This window comes from Maylandia zebra, linkage group LG3 (genome assembly GCF_041146795.1).
Source record: "Maylandia zebra isolate NMK-2024a linkage group LG3, Mzebra_GT3a, whole genome shotgun sequence".
NCBI classification, from domain to species: domain Eukaryota; kingdom Metazoa; phylum Chordata; class Actinopteri; order Cichliformes; family Cichlidae; genus Maylandia; species Maylandia zebra.
The window spans coordinates 57,155,172-57,180,917 of NC_135169.1; the positions used below are offsets into that span (position 1 = coordinate 57,155,172).

Consider the following 25,746-nt stretch of genomic DNA (forward strand, 5'->3'; position numbering starts at 1 on the left):
ATTCTAAAATCTATTGGGAGCCAATGTAAAGAACATAAAATAGGAGTGATGTGAGCTCGCTGGGTAGAGCGAGTTAGTAGTCTGGCTGCTGCGTTTTGTACAGCTTGGAGGCGAGAAAGAGATGATTTATCCAAGCTGGTAAACAGGGAATTACAATAATCTAAACGCGATGACACAAATGCATGGACAATTTTTTCCAGTTCAGCTAAGGAGACCATATGTCGCAGTTTAGAAATATTCCTTAAATGAAAGAAACAGGAACGAGACAGAGACTTTACATGTGAGTCCATCGCTTGTGTCCAGATCACACGCTGCACAGCCGTGCTGCTCCGTCTTTTTCACCAACGTTTACGTGTTTGCGCGTGAGCAGTGTGAACGCCTGTGGTGACACGCTCACGAGCGATTGATGATCGGGAGCTGGTCGTGAGGTGTTAATCGCTTCTCGTTACCCCACGTATACTACACGACGCACGATGAAGGCCAAAATTGGGCCGATCGCCAAATCGGTCGCATGACTCAAAAATCATCTCAAAATGGGCCAAAAATCGCACAGTGTGAGCCCAGCATCAGAGCAGCAATGTTTGTTCGCTCAGAGAAAGAAAAAAAGGCTGCAAAAGTACAGGGAGGAATGGGAAAAGGAAAACACCTGGCTGGAAAAGTGCACGATAACACATATAAAGCGCACTGCACTGTGTGCCGGCGCACTTTTTCCATAGGCATGCTTCTAATGGTGGGCACATGAAGAACATGAGGGGCGTGAAAGCTCGGGGAACCCTTAACCAATTTGTTGTCCACCAGGCCACGGCAGAAGCAGATATGGTATGTAGACACTGGTTTGTTTTTTAAACCCTCTGGTTAAGGTTAATATGGGCATGTGCAGTGAATATCAGCGCTATGTGGCCAGAAGTGTGATAATATAATTTATTTTGTGTAATAAACAACTGCAAGGATAGATGATTACAACAAATAGATGACTAATACATAAAAGTAATACATAGATGAATAATGATGATGAGTTAAGATGCGTAATCATGGGAACAAGCGGGTTTACAAACAGGAGCAGCTGATTAGCTTTAGAAAAGCTGAAATAATACCTCAACTGAAGCCAATTGCACTAAATGCACTATATGTGCACTGTTACAAGAATATTTTTCGTTCTATTGCTTTCTATTAATTTATATAATTTTAAGTTAAGCAGGACAGAGTTCTTTTAAAGAAAGATTTACTTTTATTCTCAAAAGTTAAGCATGACAGGCTTCTGTTTAAGAAAGAGACCTGTTTTACTGTGTTAATGTTGTCATTTTGAGCTAAAAATAAATGGCTAAAGGATCATTTGTTTCCCATATGGTCATATCACAAAGAATAGAATATGCATCTGCTTAAATCAAATTCAAGTCAAATGGTTAAAAAATAATTTCACACACACAAAAAAGAGCTAAAAAATTCACCACACTGGGAAGGGTGAAGACAACTAGGTTGCCCGGCCCTGGCCACGAGGTGTCCCTTATTTATTTTTCAGGGAGTTGGCAACCCTAATGACTGTCCACTGAGCACCAACACAGGTAGGAGTGAGCAGTGATGAAGCAGGACTGTGGGCAAGTTTGAGCTACAATCCTATTGGCTTCTCAGTTTCTCCAAAGAAAAGGGGAAAAATTCTTGGTGTTGTGAAGATGTGAGTTGGTCTTGTTGTCGTGGGGCTGGAAGGATGCTGGCAGTGACAGGCTTTTCATACAGTGTTCAGTAACAGAATGAGAAGAAAGCCACTGCACATGAAACAAGGTGCTCGTAGTGTTTGTTTACTGTGTTTGTGCCACAATGTCAGATCAGTTGTAGATTCACATGAAGACTTGTCCAGTGAAACCAATGCAAGTACTGCAGTACAGAGCAAAGACTAAGCAAGCCAGGAGAGCTCTCCAACTTTCTGAAAGTATCAGGATATTTGAGTGATAAGAAAAAGTGGATCGTGCAACAATGTCCCTCAGCACACAAAACAATCAAAGCAGAATAAATATAATGTTTTAGATCAAACACTTACAGGGACCTGAAGAGAGAGAACCAACAAGATGTCATGGCTAACAGAGGAAGTCAAGCACAGACTGAGTTCTGACAAACAAAAAGGTGACAGTTTATTTACCAAAGGGGTGAACCACAGTGCTCTATATATGTACAGTGAGTTGGGGAGGGGGTCCAGGGCTCCAGGGAAAAGAGGGAAGGGAGTCCACACTCACTCCTCTTCAGTCACTCTTGTCCTGCTCTCCACTCACACAGCCACACACAGGAATCACAGGTAAGCGTCTGTAACCAGGTCCGGGGAAATATTTACTCAAAGTATACACAAAGTTAACCCAACTGGTGAATTAAGAGAGAGATTTCTTAGCAAGGAGCTGAGATCATGAACACAGGAGGGTCAATGTCCCAGCGACAAACTACTCCATGCCGCAGCGTTAAATGGTTACCGGTAAGCCCAGGTGAATCAGCAACAGGTGGTGTAATCATCATAGCTGTGTGGACCAAGAGCGAGAGGCCATTACAAGCTCCACCCAGGCAGGCAAAACGCTAGCAGGAGAGAGCAAAACACAAAACCTGAAAAGCCATCATGAGCCAGAGACACAGAGTTTATACTAGAAGAGAAACCTGCTCATCTTCATCATGTTTGTTTAAACAGAGAAAATCAGAAGTCTCTGTGTGTCAGACCACGGCTCTACACGGACACTTCTAAGCTGCTTCAGAGTGAACTGACCCAGATAATCTGCACACAGCGGCTGTAAAACAGTGAAAGTCATAACTGTCTCTCTGATGGAAAGCTTTTATTGTGAAGTCAGGAAGTCTGCAGGAAGTGTTGAGTTTGTATTCATCGCTCAGTGTTTAATGAGACAGGCAGACAGGAAGAGCAGCTCATTAGTGTTGATGACATCAAAGGAACTGTGAGGAACTGCAGTTTGGTCACATCTGGATGTTTTTCACTGACAGTAAATGTTTTAGTGATGAAGAAATGTGTTCACAGAGAGAGGAAGAGGAAGAGGAGTGGTGTTTGTGAGGAGGAGCAGCTGTCCTGCTGTGCTTTGTGTCAGGACGTCCTGAAGGATCCAGTCTCTACCAGCTGTGGACACTGGTTCTGCAGACAGTGCATCTCCTCATACTGGGACCAGTCTGCTTCATCGGGAGACTCCTCCTGTCCCCAGTGTGGAGAAAGATCCAGAAGCAGAGCTGGACTGCAGACAGCCAGTCAGAGCAGCTGTGTACAAAGTAAGACTGAACATCTGTCTGCTGATGGACTCATTTCTGAAAACTGGACTTCTTGTGTTGTTCAGACATTGAAGAGTTTTCTTTCTCTTTAGTCTCATTGTTTTTCTTTCTTTCAGCAGATGTTGGTCTGCAGGAGGTTTTAGATGAACATAAGATCAGTCTGAGGAGGAGATGTGAACGTGTGACTGAAGGAAGTGATGAAACAGGAAGTAGAACCCTCCTCAACACCATCTACACTGAGCTCTACATCACAGAGGGACAGAGTGAAGAGGTTCATACCCAACATGAGGTGAGGCAGCTGGAGACAGCTTCCAAGATGGATGCCCTCCATGACGCTCCAATCAGGTGCCAGGACATCTTTAAAGCCTTACCTGACCAACAGAGACCCATCAGAGTGGTTCTGACCAACGGCGTGGCTGGTGTTGGAAAAACCTTCTCAGTGCAGAAGTTCACTCTGGACTGGGCAGAGGGCTTGGAGAACCAACATGTCAGTGTGGTGGTTCTGCTTTCATTCAGGGAGCTGAACCTGATCAGAGATGAGCAGTACAGTCTTCTGGAGCTGCTCCATGTTTTCCATCCAACATTACAGAAGGTCACAGCAGAGAAGCTGGCTGTCTCTCAGCTTTTGTTCATCTTTGACGGCCTGGATGAAAGCAGACTTTCATTGGATTTCACCAACAGGAAGCTGCTGTCTGATGTCACACAGAAGTCATCAGTCAGCCAGCTGCTGACAAACCTCATCCAGGGGAATCTGCTTCCCTCGGCTCTCGTCTGGATAACTTCCCGACCCGCAGCAGCCAATCAGATCCCTCCTACATGTGTTGACAGGCTAACAGAAGTACGAGGCTTCACTGACGCCCAGAAGGAGGAGTACTTCAGGAGGAGATTCAGTGATGAAGAGCTGTCCAGCAGAATCATCTCCCACATGAAGACATCCAGGAGCCTCCACATCATGTGTAGTATCCCAGTCTTCTGCTGGATCACTGCTACAGTTCTGGAGCACATGTTGACTACAGAGCAGAGAGGAGAGCTGCCCAAGACCCTGACTGACATGTACTCACACTTCCTGCTGGTTCAGACAAAGAGGAAGAAGAACAAGTACCATGAGGGACGTGAGACGAGTCCACAGGAGCTGACGGAGGCTGACAGGGAAGTTCTTCTGAAGCTGGGGAGGCTGGCGTTTGAACATCTGGAGAAAGGAAACATCATGTTCTACCAAGAAGACCTGGAGCAGTGTGGTCTGGATGTGACAGAGGCCTCGGTGTACTCAGGAGTTTGTACAGAGATCTTCAAAAGAGAGTGTGTGATCTTCCAGAAACCAGTCTACTGCTTTGTTCATCTGAGCATTCAGGAGTTTCTGGCTGCAGTCTACATGTTCCACTGTCACACCAACAGGAAGACAGAGGTGCTGAAGATGTTTCTAAAATCAGAATCTTTCACCAGTCTTTTTGATAACAAACATCTCCAATCACTTGATGTATTTCTGAGCAGAGCCATGTATAAATCCCTCCAGAGTAAAAATGGCCACCTGGACCTGTTTGTTCGCTTCCTTCATGGCCTCTGTCTGGAGTCCAACCAGAGACTCTTAGTAGGTCTGCTGGGTCAGACAGAGATCAGTCCAGGAACCATCCAGAGAGTCATCAACAACCTGAAGAAGATGAACAGTGATAAAATCTCTCCTGACAGAAGCATCAACATCTTCCACTGTCTGATGGAGATGAACGACCTCTCATTATTTCAGGAGATCCAAGAGTTCCTGAAGTCAGAGAACAGATCAAAGAAGAAACTCTCTGAGATCCAGTGCTCAGCTCTGGCCTACATGCTGCAGATGTCAGAGGAGGTTCTGGATGAGTTTGACCTGCAGAAGTACAACACATCAGAGCAGGGACAACTGAGACTGATTCCAGCTGTGAGGAACTGCAGAAAGGCTGGGTGAGTCCAGATGTGATCATTAACATCATTGATCAGTGTAGGTTAGTAGTTTAATGTTGAAAATAAAATCAGATTGTAACCACAAAGTGTTTGTGTCCGTACGCTGCAACCTTCCACACCATTCCTTTATTGTACAGACTCAGCAGCAGCTCCATGGATCCCAAATCCAAGAGTGGAGAACAGATTTGAAGTGTGTCACATCCATGCAGTCACAGCTGTTTCCACCATGTTTCCACTGATATTAATCCTGTTCAATGACACGTTTCATATCAGTGAATATGTTCTTTAGGACGTCCACTGACATGTTTAAGTGTCCTGCTGGAAATCACTCAAATCATCCATGAAATCCATGAAAAATCCTTTTAGTGATTCTAACTTCAGCCTCTGTCCTCTCTCTCTCTCCATCCTCCTCACTGCTTCTTTCACTGATAATCACACAAACATCGTATTCAGCTACAAAATAACACAATAATATCATCTGATGATCATTATTATAAGAGCAGGATCCATATTTGATATCAGAGTAACACACTGCTTGGTTATGTGCAGTCATCATCAGTGACTGTGGGTCAAACAGAAGCTCTCTGATTGGTTGCTGACCTTGGTCACCTGTCCACTCTCACCTGTTTGTGTTTGCTCTCTCTTTGCTGTCTCCATCCTCTCTCTCCTTTCTCTCCCTCTCTGTCTTTGTACGTCACTCAGGTCCAATGGAAACAGTGACATTTACAAACCAATCAAAGACAAACTGATCCATGTCAGGTTATAACAATATTCAAAGTGAATACAGGCTGCTGCTGGACACAGACAGGTAACATCATTTTGACTTGCTGTCACCTGGATCTGGACTCATAAACACTGAAGCCCTGAACAGGAATACAAATCATTTTCTGCCAACTAGCGACACACCAGCAGATAATGGCTCAGAAAGCTCAAATGAGCCAATCATTTCTGTGTTTAGTTCCCCTGAAATCAGATCTGATATCAGCAGCTCTGAGTTCATTCATCATTATTGTCCAGTGATGAGATTTCTGCTTCGTTTGGTAACAGTCAGCAGGTTTTTCCTGCGTGTGGACGTGAACAGTCGTACCTGACAGCAGGTAGCAAACAGAGATCATCTTTCCAGCTGGAACTCTTCACTGAGCTGAACTCATTCAAAATGTTCTGGAGTCAAAACAGGAAACAGTCCAAATGTGTGTCTTCACTCTGACTCTGGATCAGATCTCAGTGACAGACTGTGGACATTATGGAAGCCTAAATGTGACACCATCTTCCTCCTTCATCTGCAGATTAAAGCCAAACAAAGATTCTCATTAAAAGTCTGCAGGTCTGAGAGAGACTCAATCGTTGTGTCATGTCAAACACAGTAAGAGGAGCTGAAGCACAGATGTGAAGAGCAGATTCATCAGATTATGACCTCACTCTGTTTTGTCTTCATATACATTCAGTCTGTGTTTATAATGCAGATTTTCTGCTTTTATAATAACACATTTTATATTTTCTATCATCACAGACTGACTGAGTGTGGACTCTCAGAGTCTCACTGTGAAGTTGTGGCCTCAGCTCTGAAGTCCAACCCCTCCCATCTGACACAGCTGGACATCAGTTGGAATGATGGCCTCCAGGATTCAGGTGTGAAGCTTCTGTGTGCTGGACTGGAGAGTCCAAACTGTGGACTGGAGACTCTGAGGTGAGTTCACTGACTGCGGCTGTTGTTGTTTTTCTATATTTCATGTCTTTGATGTTTGAAACTTTCTTTAGTTCCTAAATGTTCAGGATGTGTCTGAAGACAAATGTGAAGAAGTTTGAGTGCTTTCAGAAATGTTGTCTTTCCAAACGACTGAACAACAGTTTTTCCTTTTGGCTCCAAACAGAAGTGACAGACTTGAGCAGGGTTCATTTAAAGGCTGACAGAAGTGGAGTGGTGACGGGGAGATGTTTGACAGGACAGTGTTTCAGCCTCCACAGGTTCATGTTGTGCTCCATCAGTCAGTGAAGATGAAGTCAGTGCTGATGAGGCTGTAGAGTGTGTGAGGGATGTGAATGAGGATGATGAAGATCTGATGATAGCAGATAAAAACAGGCTGCAGAGACTTTGAGCCATACAGGGCACACAGTGTGTGTACAGAACAGCTGAAATCATTATGGAGGCCTCACTGGGATATGGAAGCATCACAGTACAGCTTCAGTGAAGCATTAAAGTCTCTGATATGAGATGAGAAATGAAGCAGCCAGAGCTTTTTCATGAGTGGAAATCCACTGTGACTGTGAGCTGCTGCTACAGCCTCCAGATTAGCCAGCAGCTCATCCTGCTCAACATTTCCTCACCAACTTTAATGGAAGTGTGATGTTTTCAGCTGGAGTGATGGTCAGGGTGGCCTCCCTCTCCTCTTCTTCTCCTCTTCCTCTTTCATTTGTAAAGCCACTTCTGCTGCTTTCATTCATTTGGAAGTCCTGTAGCTGAGTTTGGGAGAGACTAACAGCCTCGGCAGCAGAGGGGAGAAAGGCTGTAACACCACCACTTTACTCTGTTCTACCTGTCACATCATTTTATCAGGAAACAAATATGCTCATGTTTTTACTATGTTTGTCTTGAAGATGTAAGAAGGTCACATGGTGCTTTTTATTATTGTGTTGGTTTGTTTCCTGTCTCTTGGATGGAGCCCAGCTGTGCGTGGCCCCTGGGCCTGTGGTCAGAGTGTGTGCTGGATAATCCGGCCCAGGATGAGGCCAAACTGACATGGGATGAAATGTCTGTCACATAATTGAGCTTAGTGTAGTTTCATTTCTGCACAATTTAAAACAACCAAAACTTTGTTCTGTCTTTTCTGTGTTATACTGTAGACTTTCTTTGATACTGTGTCCAAAAGGAGCAGCTTTTACTTTGAAGGGGAGGCGTCTCTGTTTCCTCTTCAGGTTGGATGATGGAAGCAAATGAGTGTGTGATGTTCTTTCAGTGTTGCACTTTGTAGACGCTCCCTGAGCACTGGTCTCACAGCCAGCTGCACATAGAGACCAGTGTTGTTAGTCCAGGTCAGAAGATGACTTGTTGGAATGAAAATGAGCTTGTAGTTTGTCTGCTTTAATAATGTGACTGGAAAAAGGTGTTGGACTTCAAATATGTCCATCTCTTTCACACTTCACCTTTAAAAGTGAAGCCTTGTGGTTCCTGGAAGGAAAAACACGACTTTTTCAAGTCTTTGTCCTATTTTTATGAGAAATGTACGACTTTAATGTGAAACATTCAGAGTTTTTTCTCTTGTTGTGTTTGTTTGAAGCTGCTTCCTGTTGGCTTCAGCTGTTTGGAGTTTCCATTTTCTAAACTTCTACATTCTGAACCTTCTTCAGCTCTGAACAGATGATGAAACACTGAATGATTTCAAGCACTTTGTCTAATAAACTTACATCTTTCATTCTTTATACAGATTGAGTCGCTGTGGTTTGTCAGAGATCAGCTGTGATTATCTGGCAGCAGCACTGAAGTCCAACCCCTCCCATCTGAGACAGCTGAACCTGAGCTCCAACAAGCTGCAGGATTCAGGAGTGAAGCATCTGTGTGGTTTCCTGGAGAGTCCAGGATGTGGACTTGAAACTCTGAGGTCAGTCAGCATGTTTTAGTTGTGCTGAGATGAATATGATGTGAAAGTTGTGCTGACACTAAACTGCAGACATCAGGCTGATATTATACTGATCCACACTGAGGATCTTCATGGTAAAGTCTGTTTTCTTCTTCTCTGGTTTCGTCCATTGACTGCAGCAGAACAATGTTCACATTTCAAACAGTGAGACTCAACGTATGGCCCGCGGCCCACACGCGGCCTGCCCACCTTTCCTGATTCAGAGAGAGGGGACCCTGATTAACTGTGTAGTGTTCTTCCTCACAGTTCTAAGTATCAGACACAACAATGAATAATCCACAGCTGACTGTCTTTAGCAGGTCAAAGGTCACGGCACACAGCAGACAGTGGGAAATATTATAACTCTGATCATTTATCAGCACATATCCATATGTATAAAAACAAAGCTGACACTGTGAGACTTGATCAGAGGTGTGATCATCACAGCAGAGGCCTTTGTGTCAAAGTCACTGAGGATCAAACAGAAACACATGAAGCAGATTTTCCTGTTCTGGCTTTTTATAGCAGATAACCTTCAAAATATTCTGCAGTCCATCAAAAACTGAAGCAAACCATGAATCAACATGTGAACATGAGCTGATGCTGCTGAAGTGAAGCAAAGTTACAGAGGTTTGATTACAGACACAGCTGAGAGTTTGTAATCTGTCATCATTTTAAAAGGTTTACATTTCTTCAGTATATCCACATTTGCAGCTGGTACCTCAACCTCCACTTGTCCAACACAACTGCTGTCCACTGCCTCCATGACATTGTGATTTTGCTGTTGGTCTTCTGTCAGATCTTCATCAATCACTTCTGCACGGGGCACACCTTCAGACTCTGCAGCTGCATAACGAAAGCCTGTAAGATAAAATTAGACATAAGGTAAATGTACACCAATATTCCAATGACAGGTGTGTGATTCATCTGGAAGTTATGTGCGGATTAGTGTACAGTGATAGCAATTTAGTATGTTTTTAGAGGGGGGGGGGTTGTTTACCTCCGATGGGTGCTCTTTTTCGCTTCCGTTGCGTACGCCTTGAGTGCCGGTCCGAGTCTGATACAGGTATGTCGTCATGCCCCATGTGCAGTGTTGGTGCCCAGTCTGGATTTGTTACATCCATTTCATATGCTGGTTTGCCTGCAATAATGCCAAATCATAAGCTACTCAGTCGACATGATGTGGTTCTGCAGCATCACACATTAGCATGTTTTATCTCATTATCTATGACCTCAGCACGTTGAAAATAACACTAAAAGCCTTTCAAGAGTGATATGAATTAATTTAGAACTCACCGGAAAGAAAATGCCGTGAGCAAACCAACAAAAAGCTGGGGATTGCAGAGAACTCGATATCCGCTCGTCTCACCGCTGCAATCCAAGCCTGACGTCTTTGTTTAGTAATATCGGATACATGGGATCCCTCACGTTGCCTCCAGGATGGAAAACGATGAAAAGAGAGCCCGTTATCCAGCTTCTTGCCTTCACGATCGTGTGATCTAACGTTGCAACCGACAACACAACACGTACGATCCATAGCTGAAATGGTATCCTTTGGCTGGCCTACTGTCATGGTGGAAGGGGGCGTGGCCCATCTCCCGTGACATCACGCTCCAAAGCCCTATAGGTGGGAAAATGTACCATGTCGACCAATCAAAAATGATATGGAAACATGACATTTGGTTGTTTAGCAAAAGGGGGAAGTTTTAGGAGTGACCGGCAAGAGAGAGCGAGTGAGCGAAAGAGAGAGAGAGTTTTGATACGTGAGAGATTTGTGACGTTTACCGTGTTTGGTCTCAAGTTAGTTTGTTGTCTTGTGTATTTAGTGTGTAGCTGTTGTTTTGTTTTGTGTGTCAGTTCTACTAGTGATCGTCACAGTTGCTGCCTTAAAGCCAACAAAGGCAGATTGCAGTGTAAACGCTGAGTGACACACCTGCTGTCAGACCTGCAGGTTTATCCCTGTGCTGTTCTCATATGTGTTAGAGTGACACAAACTATTGTTTGACACCTGATTGTTCTGTAAATAGTTTGAAATGATTATATGAAAAACGTCTGAGCCTTGGCTGCATTTTTTGGTAAATAGTACCATATAACTTTGTTGTTTGCAAAACGTGTGCGTATTTTTAAAAATGTACAATCTCTATTTGCATTTCAAGTTATGAAGATGATTCGTTAAACATGTGTGTGGTTTTTACAGTCAAAATATCACTTTCTACTTGTATTTTAAATTTTGTCTGAATTTAGATAAATTGTGCTGATACAGTTGGTCAAAATGAGAAAATAACAGATTGGCAAGATAAACTGTTTTTAAAGGTAAAATATAGAGGCCACATCAAAAGTAGTCAAGAAGGGTTAAAGGCTAAAAGCAAAGTTGTCACCAAGTACTGTTTATATTTGTGTGTATTGCTGCAGCTTTTTTGAGTATTAATTTGGTGCCTTTGTGTGAAATAATGGTATTGTGAGTGATCCATATAGTCACAAAGAATAGCCACTTGTTTCTGTGCTACCAAAGTTCCCCGGCTTTCATTCAAAATGTGTTTATCGTCAGCACCTGCACATTAAACTACTTAAACATTATAAATGTCTTCAAGCTCACACTGAGGCCTGTGGGGTACTATCAGCCACTGAGACAGTACACACATTTATATGTGTTTGTATATGAATATTTCATACTTTAAGACTGCCTGTTTATTTAAGGGAGATGAACAAAATACATTGGAATTGTACAAAATAATATCATGGATGATAAATTAAATAGATTTTAAGTAGATGCTTGTGCATTCTTAAAGTCTTATATGTTGAACTGAACTATGTGATCTGTTCAAAGCCTTAATCTTAATTTGAAGTGAAATGTGCATTTTGAGTTTATACACTATGTATATAAGGCGACCGTTTCCTTTTGCAGTATTTTTGTGTGGTGTACTTTTCTATGTCTTAACAAAAGGGGAACAAAGGTGTTTAAGTTCACCTAGGATGATGTGTTTTCATTTTCACATGGTCTTGCTTGAATTTGACCCTGACAAAGGCGTATGAACTCTGTCAGCTGTTTGGAGTTTCCATTTTCTAAACTTCTACATTCTGAACCTTCTTCAGCTCTGAACAGATGATGAAACACTGAATGATTTCAAGCTCACACTTTGTCTAATAAACTTACATCTTTCATTCTTTATACAGATTGTGGGGCTGTGGTTTGTCAGAGATCAGCTGTGATTATCTGGCAGCAGCACTGAAGTCCAACCCCTCCCATCTGAGACAGCTGGAGCTGAGCTCCAACAACAAGCTGCAGGATTCAGGAGTGAAGCATCTGTGTGGTTTCCTGGAGAGTCCAGGATGTGGACTTGAAACTCTGAGGTCAGTCAGCATGTTTTAGTTGTGCTGAGATGAATATGATGTGAAAGTTGTGCTGACACTAAACTGCAGACATCAGGCTGATATTATACTGATCCACACTGAGGATCTTCATGGTAAAGTCTGTTTTCTTCTTCTCTGGTTTAGTCCATTGACTGCAGCAGAACAATGTTCACATTTCAAACCTTCAAAGAAGAAGAAAAATCCTCCACTGGATAATTCACTGTGAAACTCTCCAACTCTTCATTCCACCTTAAAGTCTGTCTGACACTGAAATCCAAAGCAAAATGTGCGTTTGCTTTACAGACAGCAGTCCAACACAAACATACACACATCATCCAAAACACAGTCCAACATCCAAATCTCCTCCACTGCCAGCATGAATGATGGGAAAGAGAAGGAGGAACACTCTGACATTCAGGGTTAGAATGAGTTTCATGAAGCAGACTGTGAAGATCAAAGCTGCATTAGAAAGCTTACATGAATGAATGAGTGGACAGAAGTGGACAGAGATCATCTGAAGCACTTCAAAGGCTGTAAATCAGCACATTTCTCTTTATTCTTTATCAACTCTGTTAGTTTCTCTCAGTTTTCTGTGGAATGAAGCTAACAGCAGGCTAATAAGATGCTGACCAATAGGTTTCTATTAAAGGTTGTAATTTGTATATGAAAAAGTGCTTTGGCTCAGCAGGGATCAGCTTACAGGTAGAATACAGCTGCTGGATGGGATTAGCATGTCATAGCTATCTACCAAACTGCTAACTGGGGGATTTCAGGCCATCTATGGATCATTTTTGCTAACTGTTTATTCAGCTTAGGCTCACAGGGCTGCAGCCTGTGCCCTAGCTGTCATAGGGCAAGAGGCGTGGTCCACCTGCACAGGTGAGCAGTCCATCACAGGGCCAACAGAGAGAGACAGAGAAGCACTCTCTCACATCCACACCTACAGCCAATTTAGAAGCACCAATGAACCTAAGCAGCATTTCATTGGACTGTGGGAGAACATCCAACCTCCACAGAAAGGCCAACAAGCTTCAACCTACAACCTTCTTGCTTTAAGGCACTAGTGCGAACCACTTTTCCCCATTTCAGCCCAAATCCTGCATCTTCCTGTTTCTGACTCCAGGCCAGCTCCACTAACACTTTCTCATCAGACACTGCCACCTAGTGGAGGAAGTCTTAGTCCCATTTGAAGCTTCAGATGACAGTTAGTTCCTTTACAAAGAGGTGGAGGTGGTGGGGCCACAGCACCATCATCACTGAGTGCCATAGGACACTTAACCTTTGTTTCCATATGCTGGGAACTTCCTGTTGTTCCAAGGAGGACTGGAAAATGTGTGAAAACCTCCCAGTCAGTTCCTCACAGCACACTTCAATCATTTCCCTCCCACAGCATCAGGACCAGGGCTTTTTCTCTCTTTGGTCCCACTAAGAGATTTCCACACAAACACCTCATCAGTGGGACTCTCAGAGCTACCAGCCCTTTGCTACAATCACAAAGCTCTTCATTGAAATCAATGATATCAAAGCTGGAATCAAATGAGTCCAAGTCTTCTGCTGATTCAGCATCACATTCATCTTTGCTCCTTGTTCTGCATCCCCACCATGGACTTCATTCCTTTCCAAGCCAGCCTTGAGTGTCCTTTATTCAGCTCATCCTCTGCTTTACTTTTACACCTGATTTTAGCTGCTTTATCTCTCTTTCAACAAGTTTCTGTGCCTCAATCTTTTTTTTCTCTCCCTCATAACAAGACAGCTTCTTCTGCCTGAGAACATGTTGGAGTGATTTACTAATCCAGGGCTGCTTATTGGGGAAAATACTTCCTGTTTCCAAAGTAATCCCCATTTTTCCCAGAAAGAAATGTAAGTAGAAATCGATGATCTAAGTGAGAACATGAGCCTTTAAAAAGTCCCAGTGGGTGCAGTCAAAGCAGTCCCTCAGTCCCAGTATATAGTCTTTGGTCCAGACTGGAACAACTGTGTGCCCAGTTTGAGCTCTCTTCAGTCCTGTGACCTGACAGACCCAGAGGGGCCATCACATCACATTTAGAAGCTCCCCTAATGGAGCCACAACACATGTCCAACACTTAGTCTGTCTTGTTGGACCAACTGGAAGAAATGATTCAAGGACTTAGTCACAGAACAGAGTTTCAAATCTCCAAAATCCAACTGGCTGCATCAGGACATATAGTCTGAAACTCTGCACAGTTTCCTGTTTGAAGCTGCTTCCTGTTGGCTTCAGCTGTTTGGAGTTTCCATTTTCTAAACTTCTACATTCTGAACCTTCTTCAGCTCTGAACAGATGATGAAACACTGAATGATTTCAAGCTCACACTTTGTCTAATAAACTTACATCTTTCATTCTTTATACAGATTGAGTGACTGTGGTTTGTCAAAGATCAGCTGTGATTATCTGGCAGCAGCACTGAAGTCCAACCCCTCCCATCTGAGAGAGCTGGACCTGAGCTGGAACAACCTGAAGGATCCAGATGTGAAGCAGCTGTCTGATCTTCAGCAGAGTCCAGACTACAGACTGGAGACTCTGGTGTAAGTAGAGTGATGGAGTGAGTGGGTGGTGCTATCAGCAGTATTGTACTAAACACAGTCAGTATGAAACAAAGATCCAGTGTTTCCTGTAAAGCTGCAGCTTCTCAGTGAAGCTGTGAGAGGAGAATGGTGACAGGCTTCAGGATTGGACACAAACACTTCCTGTTTCTGACCTTTATGGTCACCATAGTAACGGCTGACATGCTCTGATCAAACACTGTCAACAGCCAATCAGCTCTCTGAACAAAGCAGCACGCAGACCAATGACTGCATTCGTTTCCAAGTTTAAAGCAGTGAAGAACACAGTCTGTAGGTGAGGAAGAATTTAGTGAGAGCAGATGTTTGGATGGAATTCCTCCAGTTAACAGCTGGAACCGTCCATCTGGATTGTTGGGCTTGTTGTTGGGGTTCCTACAGAGCTCAGAGTGGACACACCAAGGTTCTTCTAATGAATGAAAGTCCAAACTCAAACTAGGAGGGAAAAACATTTTCATCAACTTCAATAAAAATCCAAAGATTAGAAAAAGTGAAGCAACAATGAGTCCTAGTACAGTCCCAGCACTGAAGTCCCTGCTGCTCTTTATACTGGATGTGCTGCATCACTGACTGACAGCTGATGAAGAGTCTCTGGAAACACGCGTTTATCTCCTCTGCTCTTCCTTCTTCTCTCTGCAGGTGGTGGTGATGGTAAACAGGACGGTGTGTGTGCTGAGAGAGGAGGAGCTGTGTCCTGATGATCCAGAGAGGTTGAAGCAGCAGCAGCTTGTGTGTAGAGACGCTCTGACTGGGCCATGTTACTGGGAGGTGGAGAGGAGAGCTTCATCCAGCAGTGACTGACAGAGGAATGAGAAGAAGTGCAGATGACTGTCAGTGCTGCAGAGTGAACTGCTCTGAGAACAGCTCCACTGTCAGACACAATGTAGAGTCCAGCATCATCCCTGTGTGTCCCTCTGGATCTGACAGAGGATCATCAGTGTATCTGGACTGCTCTGCTGCTGCTCTGTCCTTCTACAGTCTCTGCACAGTCTCTGTCTGACTCTGGCTACATTTTTGGCATTTATATTCTTGGTTGCTCTCTTTATATTTTTCACATGCAAAATGTGCCCATCTTTGGCAAGATTCATACTGCACCTGGAAAGGAAAAATAAATGGCTCATATTCTGTTTGGTGAATACTATTACTCAACATTTTAATTATGATTGGCAAGTAATGATACTAAGACTTATGTGTTTCTTTTGTTTTGTTTTGTTTTACCATTTCAATCATGCTGCGGTTTTGGGTGCATAATGAATCCTCTGGACTTTGCTGGCACTGAGGGTTAGCAGTAGGATGGCAGGGAGGCATCTTCAGGTCTGTGCTGCTGTTCACCGTCTGACTGCGAGTTGGGTATTTTTACTTGTCACTGATATTTACATGGTGGCTTCTTCTGTACGGCTTGATATGGTCAATGCTGTAGTGATTTCTTAAAGTTGCTCCTTCTGTGTTTTTTAATCTCACACATTTGCCAGCGATGTCTTGAATGGTGTAGGGTCCTGAAAAATCTGGATCAAGTCTTCCTCCCTTCCTTCCACGTTTCATGTTCAAGAGAAGAACTTCATCTCCAACGCTGTACACAAGGTTTCTGTACTTCTGGACTCGTCTAGCATAAGCTTCCTTTTGTAAGTCTTGGGACTTTGCCATATTTTCCTCTACAGTTTTTTTTTAAACTTGCTCTTGTGCGTCTCTTGTAGAAGATACAAAGTCACCGTAACGCGACTCCTCAGGGAGAATGATGGAGGACAGCTAAAATTTTCACATTTTAAATTACAATTAGTCCACCACCAGCACCTTTGTTTTGGCCACATTCAGTTTCAGGTGATTCTCCTCACGAACCGACCAATCAGTCCTCTGTACTCCTCTTCCCTTCCCATTCCCTCTTTAATCCAGGATCTCAACCAGTTTGTTATGTTCTCTCTTATAACTTAACTGGTAAAGTAACAACACATTTTTGGTTGTTAGTAACTTACTTTATTAACCATGTTGTGGAACGGCACAGGCATATCAATGCACACATGCACCACGCTTGGTGTTCTCTACTTTACCACAAAATATAAACTGAATTTACTAAATACATCACAGCTCCTCCCATCCAGCTTTGATGAACACATTAAGTATCAAACAATCGAGATATTTTCAGGTAAATGCCGTAACCCAATAATTGTACTTAAACTGAAATATGACACCTATTCAGTGATTTACAACATAGAGGTAGGTTGTTTCCTCTTAAACATTTTAACCGCTTTCCTTACAAAATGAACTGGAAACCTATAAGTTCAGTCTCTGAGGTGCTCTGCGATTTCTCTCAGGGTAATGTCTACCTGTTTGGTCAGAGTCCATAGTGCTCTGTGTGGAAAGTTCAGGTGTTTGAACATTGGTGGTTTCACGTAAACCCTGAACCTCAGGTGGTGAAGCGAGGGCAAACTCTTCTGAATCTTGAAGTGTAGATGTGTCCTCTCGGGTTGCTCTGGAACCACGTGACATTCTGCATCTAGAATCTGATCAACATGTCTACGCCAGACTAAGTTGGCTCCAACATTTATGGTGTATATCAGCGGTCCGGTCCGTGAACGAATCGTGCCAGAATGCCATTTCTGACTTGGGTCTCTGTAGTCTCTGGCGAGAACTCTTTGTCCAACATTGAAGAACCTGGTTTTGTTTCTTGTTGCTTCCACCATGGAAGACTGTTTATCTTGGACATCCTTGCGAATGTCTGGTTTCAGCAAATCTAGATGTGATCTCAGATCTCATCCCATGAAGAGCATTGCAGGTGTGTGTCCAGTTGTTGCATGAGTGGTAAGACAGTAAAAAAATTGTCAATTTTCTGTTGTAGCGGTTTCCCCTCTGTGCGACTGGCTGGTTCAGCTTTGTTGCAGGATGATGGTGAGCTGAAGTGATATGTCGTATGCCGTTACTCCCAAGGAAACACTGGAACTCCTCTCCAGTAAACTGATGACCATTGTCACTTACGAGCTGCTGTGGCGGACCTGTGCGTGCAAACGGTGACCAAAGACTATTGATCGTGCTGGCAGCTGTTGCTTGCTTTACGGGGAAGATTTCTGGCCACTTTGAGTGGGCATCAACCACAACCAGGAACATTTGGTCCATAAATGGGCCAGCATAGTCTATATGAATGCGTTGCCATGGAGCGGATGGCCACTCCCACGCGTGTACAGGTGCTGTTTGAGGCTGGCGCAGCGTCTGCTGGCAAACAATGCAGGATTTAGCCATATTCTCCATTTCACAATCAGTGCCTGGCCACCAAACATAGCTTCTAGCAAGACCTTTTATCTTAACACCCAAATGTCCATCGTGCAGTGAGTCCAGTACCTTTGTACGTAGTTTGGGTGGCAGATGACACGAGTTCCCCACATGACACATCCTTGGCAAACGGATAGTTGGTCTTTGTGGGTGGAGTACGCAGAGAACTGAGTGTCACTACAGGACGACCAACCATTCACAGTAAGATCATTTGACAAGATTGTGTTTTGGCTCGTTTCTCTTTTCACCTGAGCACTTGTGACAGGTAGGGGTTCCATTTGTGTAACATGAAACACAGTAGCTGGATCAGTCATTTCTTCGGTGGGTTGCATGTGTGGAAGACGTGAAAGTCCATCTGCATTTCCATGTAGCTTTGTCCCTTTGAACTCAATGGTGTAGGTGTGTGCACCCAGGAACAAAGCCCAAGCAAGCGTACGCAAGCCATGGTTGGAATACCTTTCTGAGGGTTAAAGATGGACACCAGAGGTCGGTGGTCTGTGATCAGGGTGAAGTGTCGTCCATATAAATACTGATTAAACTTCTTCACTCCCCACACTAGACTGAGTGTTTCTCTGTCTATCTGCGTATAGTTGTGCTCGGCTGCATTTAGGGACCTTGAGGCAAAGGCAAGTAGTCGTTCGGATCTATCAGGCATTTTGTGAGATAGCACGGCACCAATGCCATATGGTGAGGCATCACAGGCGAGGCGAAGTGGTAGATTGGGGTCAAAGTGTGTCAGAACCTCCTCTGATGTAATGAGCTGCTTAACTTAACTAAATTAAATGCCTCTTCATAGTTTTTTGTCCATTTCCATTCGACATTTTGTTGCAGCAGAGAGTTCAGCGGGTGCAGGACTGTTGAAAGGTTTGGTAGAAACTTGTGGTAATAATTAATTAAGCCCAAGAATGAACGTAGCTGACTCACATTTTTAGTGTCTGGTGCCTTCAGGACTGCTTCAACTTTGTCCTCGGTTTTGTGGAGCCCATGTCTGTCGATCTTGTGTCCACAATACTCAATGGCATCCTTGAAGAACTCACATTTGTTTTTGTTTGCTCTCAATCCATATTTTTCTAGCCTGGCCAGGACTGCTGTTAGGTTAGCCAGATGAGTCTCCTCATCAACACCAGTGACTATTATGTCATCCAGAAAACACTGTTCCTGGAATGCCTTGTAGGACCTGATCCATGGCACGTTGCCATACTGCTGGGACACTGGTGATACCAAATACCAGCCTGTTGTACTGATATAGGCCTTTGTGAGTGTTTATCACCACATATTTCCTGGATGTCTCTTCTACTTCCAACTGGAGATAAGCCTGGGCAAGGTCAGTTTTTGAAAAGTGTTTGCCACCTGCGACTGCTGTGAATATGTCTTCTATCCGCGGAAGTGGGTACTGATCTATGTGGAGAACTGGGTTCACTGAAACCTTAAAATCACCACAGATCTGCACTCTGTCACTTGCTTTCTTGCTTACTGACACTATTGGTGTAGCCCAATCTGACCATTCCACCTTGGTGAGTATTCCTTGCTCTTCCAAGCGTTGGAGCTCTGCTTCGACTTTGGGGCATAAAGCATAAGGTACAGGACGTGCCTTGTGAAATCTTGGTTTTGCATTGTCCTCCAGTATGATCTGTGCTTTAATATTTTTCAGGGTGCTGATTCCATCTTTGATCACCTGGGCACGGTTATTAAGTTTCTGTTTCAGTCTTTCATCCACAGAATGTGCACTCGGGCCTCGTTCCAGTCTCATTGACATAAAGTTCCAGGTTGCGTTTCTTTTTCTCATATTCCACTTTCACTTTTCCCAGAGGAGTTATTCTTTCACCTGTGTATGTTTTCAGTTTCACCGAGGTGTGTTTCAGTTTCAGATTGGGGAATTTGTCTCTGTAATCTTCATATAAGATCAGTGAGAGGGCAGACCCAGTGTCCAGTTCCATCTGTAACTCAACCTCTTGTATTTTTGGTGTGAGCCATATTGCATCATTGTCTTTCTCTTGCATTGTGTACAGCTCCAGGCATGCCAAATCCTCCTGAGAATCATTTGAGTCTTTCTCAGTTACTTCATGCAGCTTTCGGTCTCTTTTGCACATTTAGTTTTTGTTTGATGCTGCGCAACAAGTTGTATGTTTTTCCTCCCATGACACTCAGGGGCCCGTTCTTCGTACCTCGCTAAGTAGGTTAGCCGGATTAGATTGTTGACGATTTCGCGTGATCCTGGATCAGTCGGTTCCCCGAAGCTCATCCGGGACTTGCTGTCATAGCAACAGAGCCGTAAGCGTAAACCTGCTCGGGAGCAGGTTTACTTTATGTAAACAGGATTAGATCGCGGCCACGCAGGTATGTCCGCGTCATCATACGAAAGCAACAGCGACATTCCGCCACCGTTTCACCACAAATAAATAACATCAATGTAACTAAAGATAATGCAGCACTTGATCCTTTTATTGATTCCACACAGATACATACAGGTCAGTCCCTAAAAAAAGGGAAATGTACGAGTAATCACGCTATGGCATGTAGGTGATCACGCCAGATGCAACACACATTCCACAGTAGAGGAATAGCAAATTACGTCGTGTAATCAAGATGACAGACCACGGCTATAAAAGCGAAGGTGGAAGTGGGAAGTTTGTCGCAGCCATGTCCTGTCCGTTTCTACGCGAGCCACCCATTGCGGAAGGTGCAAGAGTGATAAGGAGAGTGTTCAGAATCCAACGTATATTGCGGGATAGACAGGATCCTTTAGCACAGCGCGACAGTGTGCTCATAGAGAGATACCGATTTTCCCGTGAGGGTATCATCTACCTAACCAACTTGCTGGATCCCCATGTTAAGAGTACCACCCACCGTAGTCGGGCATTAACAACTGCACAAACTGTGTGCATTGCCTTGCGCTACTTTGCGAGTGGCACGTTCCTGTACACTTGTGGAGACGCAGAGAACGTTGGGAAAAGTGCCGTCTGCCGGGCCATTCGCAAAGTGTACCTGGCACTCAAGCATTTCCTGGGTGTGTTTGTGGTTTTTCCAAGCCACTTAAGACCACAGGTCGTCAAACAGGGCTTTTTCGCCATTGCAGGTACAGTAAATTGGATAGTGAATGTGATGCAATCATGACCTATGTCGGTAACTGTAGCTCCAACGTCCGCAGGCTTCCCGAATGTGATTGGCACCATAGACTGCACACACATTGCGATCAAGGCCCCCCCAGGCCCCACTGAAGGGGACTTTGTCAACCGAAAGGGGGGCCACAGTATAAATGTGCAGGTGAGCAATACTAACACTCCAGATGGCAATATACGATGGGAGGAGTGTGGTCACACATAATGGAATCCCACAGATGGTGTGTGACTCGATGTGCCATATCACAAATGTGGAAGCAAAATGGCCCGGATCAGTGCATGACTCACGGATCTTCAGAGAGTCAGGGTTATGCACATCATTTGAGCGTGGTAAGTAAAAGAGGCTTATGTTGATGCCACATACTCATGTCGGGCCTAACATAACAGCATTTCTTCATTACACAGGGGCCTACGATGGGATCCTCCTCGGAGATAGAGGTTATGCATGCAGGCAGTACTTCATGACACCGTTCCCTGACCCCAACCCTGGGCCACAAACCCGCTACAATGCAGCCCTAGCCAGGACAAGGGCACGCATTGAAATGACCTTTGGGCAACTGAAGGAACGATTCCAGTGTCTAAAACGCCTGAGGGTTGCACCTGACAGGGCATGTGACATTATTGTTGCATGTGCCGTACTGCACAACATTGCCACCATCAGAAGAGAGAGGACCCCCGTGGTGGAGGTGCAGCCTGATGATGACCTCCAGCCAGTGCACCTGGACCAACCTAGTGGCAGAGCTGCACGGGACAGGATTGTGCAACACAATTTCGCATAATAAAAACATGACATGACACATTTTCTATTGACGTTTATTTGAGCATCGTTGTCTGTCCCACCACACACAGGCCAGTCATCAGTTGCCTGGGAAAACAGAGCATGTATACTGCGTCACGCAGGGTCAGCAATAGTGCTCCGTATGAACATGTATTCTACTTACTCTGGAGTTCCTTTTGAAGCACCTCGATTTCCAATTGTAGTTTATGCCTCATTAGGGCTTGTAGTTCGATCTCACCTAGGAGCTTTTGTTTCTTCAGCTCAGTGTACTCTATTTTCTGCTGGAGACTTCTCTTGTAGAGCAGACGTATGTCACCCTGTGTCAATTGTGGTGACAACATTTAACGGGGAATACATGTCATATAGGCAGTATAATTGATCACAACACTGCCCACCTCTGCATCAGCAGGCCTCTCTGCCGGCCTCTTGGCCTGCAAATCATACTGCAGTCAGACACACATGGCAGTACACAAGTAGATGGTATTTCAGGCCAAATCATGCATGTACTCACAGGGTCTTCCGCCACACCACAGCCATCTGACAGGGTTGCGTCACTGTCCTGTGCAATGGTAACACAATGGTGTTACTAAGGGGTGTGGTACAGCCTATAGGTCTGTACAATTGGGTGGGGACAGATATATGTATATCTCCCAACTTACTGTGCATGTTCCAGTCACCCCTTCCATGGGAACAGGTAAAAGTGATGGTGTGTCATGTAACACTACACACAGAGAAAACCCACAGTGCCAATGAATGAATGTCACAGTTCGAATAGCATTTTCATTTAGGCAACAACCACATATTTGACATTGTGCACATGGAATCATGAGCCCATTCACCAGTTATGTAGGTGCTGCTGCTACTGCACCCCGGCTTCTGGTCTCCGGAAGAGCTGCCCCCAGGGATGCCCTCAACAATGGGTCTGGTGGCATTCAACCTTAGGGCCAGCTCCTCTGCTGGGGTGTGACGAGGGGGTGCAGGACCACCACCTGTCTTTTGTTGCTCTGCCCTTTTCTTGGTTGCTGTTATACACAAACACAGGGATTGTTTCAGGGGTGTCTTTTCAAGTGACTGACAGCAATATGAGTGTTGGATATTACCATTCTGTAGTATGTTCTTGTATTTCACTCTTACTTGTTCCCATGTTCTGGTGGGTCCGGTTGTGGCTCTAATGTGTAAGAGGATATCATGTGGTATGATTTGATATGATAAAATATGATATGGTATGGTGCCATGTAATATGTTGCATTACTTACGCGTTTAATTTGTCAGCAACTTTCTGCCAGCCCTCTCTCCTTGCTTTTGCAGCCTTCGCACTGTTACCTTGCGTTTTAATTTCACTCTGGTACTCCTGAAATCCCTCAATCAGGAGTTCTTGCTCCGCTGCGGTGAAGTACTGTGCGCGCTCCTTCGACATTTTCGCCGACCAATCAGAGGCTTGCCGATCACTGTTTCTGCTATCGATGCGTAGCCCCTTTTACGGCACCCAGTGATCGCGCATTACTTCATCCAGCTGTAGTAATCGTCAACAGCAGGTGTGTTCGGGGAACCGGATTAGCGAGCTCACGGTTAGCGCGATGATTTGATCTTGGATGTGTCATTTGATCTTGGATGTAGTAAGCGACGTACGAAGAACGGGCCCCAGGAACACAGCAACTTTCCTCTCATCCTCTATTTTGTTAGCCAGACAATATTGTTCATCTCTCACCACATATGTTGTTCAATCCTCTTTGCCATTATCAAAAATGTCCATTTGTCCAACGCCTCCTGACATTTTCTCAGTATTTTCAAAAACATCCTTCACTTAAAAGAACTGATGTTACTCACGTCCTCTCTGCAGCGCACTAGCCAGGCGAGTGAGTTAGTATCCACACGGATGATTAGTTGTTTTTGCCGTAACCTTTTTCGTGTCTTTTGGCCACTTTCACAAGGATTTCCCCCTCCTGTCGTCCAGTGCACATTGGAGATCCGTTTTAATGCCATTTTTCGGCTAAATTATCCACTGCCGCGCTATGCATTCTGGGATATGTTGGGCCACGAAGTCTACACTGCCACAGCCTTAAAATTCAGGGAAATGAAGGACGCATTTCACGGCCGCATTTGGAGCAGCCTTTGAATTGGGACAGCCTTCGGCGCGCCGCTGTGACGTAATCGGCCTTGAAATGCGTACTTTAAGGCTGCAGACCCTGAATTGGGATACAGCCACTGACATGAGACAACCCTTCACAATAAAACAGGAAACAAGAAACAGACGCAGACTTGACACTGAACCTATACTAAACACGAGACACAACCTAAGAACTAATCCCTCACTAAGAATAACAGAAACATGGAATACCAATAAACAAAATCACCGGGATACAAACCATAATACAAAGTAATATAAGAACTGAAAATGCTGGGTCAAAATGACCCAGAACCGTGACAAAAGCCCAGAGTTCAGTTTGGTCTTGAATTCTTTTAGTTTCTTCTCCACGTTCAACGACCGATTTACTTTTTGGTCCTTTGTGAGATGAATTTCCAAATATCTTATTTCTGATTTAACAGGAATCTTACAGTTTATCATTTATGGCAAAGAGTTCACAGTTATTAGGATTTAACGTTAATCCAGATGTCTTGGAGAGTTTTTACATTTTTCACTAGTTATTGGAGCTTGATTTGTTTTATCTTGAAGATGGCTGTTAGAAAGTGTGTGTGTGTGTGTGTGTGTGTGTGTGTGTGTGTGTGTGTGTGTGTGTGTGTGTGTGTGAGTGAGAGAGAGAGAGAGAGAGCGCGAGAGGTTGCGTCTTGATTTAAATCGAGTAGTTAATAGTCAGTAAGTGTCCGGCTGCTCCTGTATGCGATTAGAATGATGCCACCTTATCCCATAGTCCAGCCAATGATGCGATTCACATTCGTGTATATACGCAGCTAATCAACATGGTTGACAGGCTATGACAGCGTCCTTATGTGTTTTAGCTAGCAAAGCGGCGTGGCTGATGTGGAGTGATACATCTGCTGTCAGGCCTGCAGGTATCAGGCTGTTGTTCTCCTTTATCTCATAGTGGACAGAAATTATTTTTTGCAGTGGCACAAATAATTTGTGTGGCATCAGATTTGATGCCGAACAGCTGATTGTTCTGTAAATAGTTTGAAATGTTTATTTTAAAAACGCCTTGGCTGCATTTTTAGGTAAACAGCTGCAAAAAACTTTGTTGTTTGCATAACTCACATAACTCATAACTCAAACATTACAAAATCCAAACTCTGAACTGCAACTATGCCACAGAGCTTCATTCCAACACATCAAATTAATGACGTTCCTTTCAATAAACCTTGGACGCACACAATTAACAGGAGTAACATCCCCACTAATCTGCCTGTTAAACCTAGCTAACCCAGCCTAGTCTACCGTACATACTGGCGATGGGTATTTATGTACCTCCATACCGTCAGCTGTGAGGAAGACAAACTGTCTTAAACACAAACTGCGGCGGTACTCCCAAGCCAATGGCTTCAGCCGCCTGATGCACAATAGAAAGCAAATCAGTACAACGCCTAATGCAGGTGAAACTGCTGAAACCTAACAGGGGAATAAGACTCCTGATTGAAACAGCTGTGTGAAGCCACAGGCTTACTCTAAAAGGCAACAGCGAACCATAAAACTCTCACCAATAAAACTATATATAAATAATCTAATAAAACCTACAAACTCTTCTGTTGACAAGTTGTTGTGGCTCCTCCAGCAAATGTCCGCAGCAGGCTAAACATGAGGACGCTGATGACGACAACAACAAACACATGAGATGCACTTCTGCACTATTTGCTCCTTTAATTCCACGTGTTACTGTCCACTATACAAATCAGCACATCGAACTATTAAACA

General features: G+C 44.1%; 1 protein-coding gene and 1 long non-coding RNA gene across 2 annotated transcripts in view; one reads left to right on the forward strand and one right to left on the reverse strand.

Moving 5' to 3' along the window:
- The first annotated feature begins 296 nt into the window (after nt 1-296).
- Nucleotides 297-25,746, forward strand: part of LOC112433238 (NACHT, LRR and PYD domains-containing protein 12-like) — a 428,555-nt gene continuing 403,105 nt past the window's right edge. Inside the window, exons 1-3 of the mRNA XM_076882484.1 lie at nt 297-3,246; nt 3,363-5,178; nt 6,689-6,865. Coding sequence (XP_076738599.1) covers nt 2,985-3,246; nt 3,363-5,178; nt 6,689-6,865 — 2,255 coding nt within the window. The 5' untranslated portion in view covers nt 297-2,984. The remainder of the gene's footprint in view (nt 3,247-3,362; nt 5,179-6,688; nt 6,866-25,746) is intronic.
- Nucleotides 22,756-23,238, reverse strand: LOC143416882 (uncharacterized). The gene is made up of 3 exons (XR_013097140.1): nt 23,138-23,238; nt 23,016-23,049; nt 22,756-22,903 (listed from the first exon to the last, which is right to left on the reverse strand). It is a non-coding gene; the product is annotated as an uncharacterized LOC143416882 (long non-coding RNA).